The sequence below is a fragment of the Poromitra crassiceps genome, assembly GCF_964638095.1.
Source record: "Poromitra crassiceps genome assembly, chromosome: 20".
NCBI lineage: Eukaryota > Metazoa > Chordata > Actinopteri > Beryciformes > Melamphaidae > Poromitra > Poromitra crassiceps.
Genome location: NC_139637.1, coordinates 12,713,656 through 12,720,321, shown reverse-complemented (window position 1 = coordinate 12,720,321; position 6,666 = coordinate 12,713,656). Strand labels below are relative to the sequence as shown.

At 42.7% G+C, this 6,666-nt stretch overlaps 1 protein-coding gene across 1 annotated transcript in view; it reads right to left on the bottom strand.

The window, feature by feature from the left end:
- prkcz (protein kinase C, zeta) overlaps positions 1–6,151 on the bottom strand; it is a gene marked incomplete at both ends in the record, with an annotated part of 175,600 nt that extends 169,449 nt beyond the window's left edge. Inside the window, one exon of the mRNA XM_083656393.1 lies at positions 6,075–6,151. Within this exon, the coding sequence (XP_083512519.1) occupies positions 6,075–6,151 (77 nt within the window). The remainder of the gene's footprint in view (positions 1–6,074) is intronic.
- Between the last annotated feature and the right edge of the window lie 515 nt (positions 6,152–6,666).

Below are 6,666 nucleotides of genomic sequence, written 5' to 3'. Positions count from 1 at the left end.
ACCAGTAAAACTATTTTTATACGCATTTGACAAAATGTGTATAGACACACTGCGTAACGCGTCATCATTCAGAAACCACGCCCAACACGGGGGAAAACACAAACTCCCATCCAATCCTGGCGTTCCTCCTATTGTTCATGTGCATGGTTGCGTGTTGCACCAAAAGATCGTATATACGGAAGATTAACACTCCAACTTACTTCTTGACAGCTAGATCCACATTTTTCTTCTCGCCAATTCTCAATGGCTTCCTTGATTTGCTCAGGAGTACAAAAAAACTTTAACTGGCGATTTTTTTACATTTGTTGTCTGCGCAGCCACCACACAACAGCTTTTAGCTATGTTTAATTAAAGGAAAATGACGCTGGTGTGGTGGAAATGAACGGAGCTTTTCCCCCGTGATGGGCGTGGCCTATTCATGCCAGTGTCTCTATGGGAAAATAAATGGCGGATGAAAATCTCTGGTACAGTGCTGAAGCAGGAAGTAGGCGGTCACTTTGCCTCTCTATAGGTGACCCTTGCACTATTTACTGAGTGCACATACGCAAGGATGTTTGACATACATGAGAAGGTCATTTACAAGAGTGCAAGTCTACCTATCAAGATGGTGATGTCTGATTCTTAACCCAACAAATGCTCAGTTGTGTCTTGATTTCTAAAGTAATTTAGCTGTTGCTGTTTCTTATTCCACCTAGCACAACTTGACCACCTCGCCAAATACAAATGTACCGTTGCACCTTTCAACTTTCTACTGGGGGAAATCCCATTAAGACAACTGGTAACGCACCTCCATAATTTGTGACCATCTATTTGAAAGAAACCAAGGCATCTGCCGTGATTTTGAGAATAAACAATGCTTTTGAGGGCCTAACGGAAAGGATCTGTTGATATTGGTTGATATGAACTGAGAGAGAGAGAGAGAGAGAGAGAGAGAGAGAGAGAGAGAGAGAGAGAGAGAGAGAGAGAATTGCCCCATTCTCAAATACACTGCTACCGCATGCGCTAGGACGTGTCATCAGTGATGTTATCTGGGGTCGTAAGGTGTTCGGGTCTGTCAACATCATACACCCTCGCCCAGTAGACCCAGCCGAGGCCAATTAAGACCCCGACTCACGTCCCAGAAGCCGCTACGGATCAGCCTTACTACTCTATCTGCAACGTTGCCCGCGGGAGGGGTAAAAGAGAACCCAATCGCTGCAATAGAGCTAGTGCTACGCCGCAGTATTGGCCCTTCGGTGCATGGGAGGATCTAGGCTCTGTGGGTTTCTCCCGGCCGTGCTCCTCCTTCGTCTCACCAGACCCCCCCTCATGACAAAGGCAATCCAGAGGCTGAAGGGATGCCTCAAGGACGCCCTTCAAAGAGGGCCCTGTGCGCTGCACGTCATTTACCTGCGTCGAGCACCTCGCTCTAAGCCTGGAGGACCCCAGGCCGCGCCGATCTTGCGCAGATTTTCAGAAGGCTAATCCGTAGCGGTTTGTGGATTTCTCCCTCACGAGAGAGCCAAGATGGGGTGCTAATCCCATCCCGTACCGGGTTGGCGTCTCTCCGGCCGTCAACTGTCTCTCCAGCTCGTCACCAAACTATACTTGGTTGTCACCTAGTCTTTCCTAAGTGTCACTGGCCAGAGGCAAGCCAGGATTCTACATTCTCAAATACACTGCTACCGCATGCGCTAGGACGTGTCATCAGTGATGTTATCTGGGGTCGTAAGGTGTTTCGGGTCTGTCAACATCATACACCCTCGCCCAGTAGACCCAGCCGAGGCCAATTAAGACCCCGACTCACGTCCCAGAAGCCGCTACGGATCAGCCTTACTACTCTATCTGCAACGTTGCCCGCGGGAGGGGTAAAAGAGAACCCAATCCGCTGCAATAGAGCTAGTGCTACGCCGCAGTATTGGCCCTTCGGTGCATGGAGGATCTAGGCTCTGTGGGTTTCTCCCGGCCGTGCTCCTCCTTCGTCTCACCAGACCCCCCTCATGACAAAGGCAATCCAGAGGCTGAAGGGATGCCTCAAGGACCCCACAACATGAATACTTCTTGATTATAGCTTTTATTTTGTTGGTAAGCATTGTATAGCGCCGAGATCCATAAGCATCACTGAAGTGCCAATAACCAATGGAATATACACAATGCATGTTAACATAGCAACATAGCAGAGAATAGTGCTGCATTCAAATGAACTCGTAATTATGACATGGGAAGTCGCGTACACGACGTCGTGAAGTCGGAGCTTTCAGAAAACTTCCACTGACAAAGTTGTGAAAACCACATCTGATTGGCTACTTCAACTTTAATCATCTTTGTCAGAGAATTAGGGATGTCACAATACTGGAAATTTCTACTTCGATACCGATACCCAGGAAAACATCGATACTCGATACCATTTTCGATATGGGGATGACAACACATCAAGAGGCATAAAAATAAATGAAGACAGATGGACGGATGGACGGACAGACGCACGCTTCTCCATAATCTAGGATTAAACTTCAGCCAACATCAGCCTATCAGAACACAGCAGATTACCCCTGCTCTAGTCATCAGCCTATTACAACACAGCAGATTACCCCTGCTCTAGTCATCAGCCTATCACAACACAGCAGATTACCCCTGCTCTAGTCATCAGCCTATCAGAACACAGCAGATTACCCCTGCTCTAGTCATCAGCCTATCACATCAGATTACCCCTGCTCTAGTCATCAGCCTATCAGAACACAGCAGATTACCCCGCTCTAGTCATCAGCCTATCAGAAGACTTTGAGCTTGTTGAAGCAACAGATACCCACCAATGATAGGGAGGAAACAATCAATGATTGATTTCTCATTAAGAGGTGTGCTGGTATCCATACTGTTGCAAATGAGTATTTTATCCATTTCACATTTTTTGTATTGATACTCTCATCAATACTATCGATACCTGTCGAAATTGAATGTTGTATCCGTTTCAAATTTTTTGTTGATACTTATCAATACTATCGCTACTTTTGACAACCCTACAGAGAATATACCAATATGTCTACGTCATGTTTGGAAAATTTCAGAGGAGGGCCTCCTTCAAATTCAAGTCAAATTGAACATGGAAGCATGGGCATGATAACATTATATTTTGGTAATCATTTATTTTTCTTATATTGATTTTTGGTGTCATCTATTTCTTATTCATATCGGTTTGCTAAGAAACTGTCCCCCAACTGTCCCCCAACTCCTGTGTCTATAAATATATTTAGAATGGGGGGTATTACCATGATGAGGGTTGAGAGCCAGTTGTGACCCAATTCAGAGAGTTTTAAACTAAGTTCCACTTGACTTCAACAAAGGGCCTCCTATTAACACACCATGATTATGTGGTGAATGGACTGGAATTTACAAGTCAAATGTTCTGACTTTGAAAGCTTTTCTACAGTAGTATTCAAATTAACTAAAATAAAAACTTGTATTTGAAGAAGAGAATAGATAAAGCTGCTCGACACATTGACCCCAATAGTACCAATTAGCAAGCTGGCTATTGATTCTCCTGCTTCAATATTTGCTCTGTTTAATCTTTTCTGACCTCATAATTGATGAAGAGATAGCCTACATAATATAGGGACTCAATAGATTTAATGGAGCCTGTTCGGTTTATTATCAGTGTGTGTACTGAGTTCAGTCTGAGTCCTAAGTATTCACTCACTGTAGCTCTTTTACTTACCATAATTAAATGGATATTAAGGAAAATACATTTAAATTCAATATATCTCAAAACAAAAATGTGACATTACGTATTGTAGAGAAGAAAAATGAAGTGCAATTTATTCTACTGTAGTAATCACAGATAAGATGGCTTGCCCATCAAACTTTCACAAGCTCTCCATTTAGCACTTTGTAATTGTAGTGACATTTTGAAACGTTTACATTGTCGCGAGCCAGGCTGCGAGAAAGATTTGTGTCTCAGAAATAAACGTAACATTGTTAACATTCAGAATAAGTTTCAGTTGATGTAAGATAGCAGCCTGAACAACGATAAAAGCAGCTTTGGACATTCTCAAGGGATGTAACGAGTACAAGAACGGTTCTACTTCTCATCAGCCCAGAGATGAAGATATGCATTTGACACATTTGGCCTTGATGCCTCTAACATGGTGAAGTATAAAAGACTGTGTGGTGTGGTGTGGTGTGGTGTGGTGTGGTGTGGTGTGGTGTGGTGTGGTGTGGTGTGGTGTGGTGTACAGTAGAGTAATGGGAGGACATTTTTGAAAGGGGGTCAGAAGAAAATGATTTAGATAGCAGACATTCCTAAAGTAAAAGCAAGGTGCATATTTAAGAAAAAGCTGTCATTTTTAAAAGATGAAATCTCTTTTACACTGATAATCTGTGAAAAAGCAGTGATGTTGAATACGATGTTTATGACGTCTGTCTTTTTAACCATCAACAAACGAAATATAGCATTAACTAAAGAGGCTTACAACTGGATTTGGCCCTTGGCAATGGCCCTATTCTGTGTTGAGTTACCTGTTAAAGGGATACGCCACTTTTCGGGAGTTTAGCTCATTTGCCATATCCCTCCCCCCCACATAACCAAGGTACACCATGCTCTTACCGTCACTGTCCGAGCAGTATGCAGTGAGCTACAGTCGTGAAGTTAGTAAGTATCGCCTTAGAATGGAGGCCAATGGTATTTGTTCAAAATAACCAAAAACAACAACGAAGCGCAAATGTTGAAATGCTTTACCGGTCATTAAGTTTGTGTTCCTCGTTCCACTTTGTCTTTGAATGAAAGATGGAAAGACATATAGCTTATCAATCACATAACAGCTGTAGCCACTTACATGTAGCTAGCTAGCTCACTCGAATCAAGCATAATTTCAAAACTAGGCTACATTTCGCAGATATATTATTATGGATCATATCTTACTAAATGAAATGAAGAAAATGATCAAATACAAAATAGATATATAACAAATAATGTTAAACAAAATAGCACAATACCATGGCATGTATAGTTACATTAGATCCTGTGTATTGGTATTGCAAGGACTTGTGGGCTTAGTAATGGAGGGTAAACCACGTGTTTATTGTTGGGATAGCGTTTACTCACCTTTATAATCTGACATAAATCTTTATGACAGAAATGCTGTCACTGTTTATGTCCTGCCACCATGTACATGGACATCATGCCATGGTGTTTTCAGTGTGTGTGTCTGCCTGTGTGTAGACACAAGACCACATATACTTCATGCTCAAGCATGTCCTTTTTAAACCTTTATTTAAATGATATACCAATACCAGGCCTCTAAAACAGCACCATCATGGGACCACCAAACCCAATATGGGACAGAACTCACAAAACACTTTAGAGTCAGCAAGGTGACCCACCCCAACTTGACTAAAATGCGCCCACAAACTGGATGAATGAATGAATGAATGAATGAATGATATTGTTTTGTATAGAAATATATCATCATCATAATGCATAGCCAAAGTGGTTGGGTTTATGCCAGTAGTTCTCAAACTTTTTCATGTCGAGGACCCCTAATCTGACACAAATTAGACCACGGACCCCCATTTGATAAGATTTTTGCTTTTAGTTTTAGATGTTTTATTACAGAAAGTGTATGAAACCCATGACTATCTGTCATTGTGCTATGGATGGAATTATAGTGAACATAAAACCATCTCCCTTTTTGCTGGAATCCCCTCAAGGACCCCTGGGGGTCCCCGGACCCCACTTTGAGAACCACTGGCAACCAGTGTAGGCTTAATTATTGATTTATTGATTGATTGATTGATTGATTGATAGTTAGTTTTTAGAAAGGTGCTATATAAGTAAAGTTAATTATTAGCATCCACTTGTATATATTTATTTAGTTAGTTAGTTAGTTAGTTAGTTGTATAACCCCTTCAGAACCCCTCCGATTAGCCCCATAAAAGTTTGAGATGGCTACAGTGATGGAACCGAACCCGGATCCAGTCCAGCATATCTGGAAGTCTCCACAGGTGTTGTCCAGTCCACCCACGATTCCACCGTCCCTCCCCACAAACGGTGTGCTACTTTGCAACAAGCTCGTCTGGTGCAGCTCCAGTAGGCTACTCACCCACAGTAGTGCGCTTTAATCTTCACCAACTCCGACTCCAAGTCCATGATGGATCCGTTCGAGGCAGGCGTAGGCATTGTACCGTAGCTTTACTTCACAACTAGCCCGACCGTAACTAACGTTAGATAAGGAGGCCGAATAGCTGTGTCACCAGGCCTCGTCGAAGGAGAAAAGTTTCCATGACACGACCAAGAGGAAAGTTTCGCCCAATACACTCGGTGGAGAACTTGTTGGGCTACCTGGAGGCTTCAAAATTACATTTTGTCAACAATTAAGAGAGGAGACTTCTTTCGGGGGAGCAGTCGTCAAGCTATCCTGAATAACAACAGCACTTCCTGTTACACATTTCAGAATAAAACGCTTACGGTCGAAGGTGTGTTGCAACGGTCTTTAGGGTAGTGATGATTTTGCTTTGAAAGACAAACCGCCGTCTTTCTGGTCTTGTTGTAGCTAATTTGACGCCGTTTCTTTATGGCTCACTGCTCACTATGGTTACCGAAATCCAAATGCACCTGTCCCACTGTTTTCTAATGGGGCTCGTTCGCCCTAACAAAAATCAATAATATAATATTTCTATGTCTGTGGTAGTCAA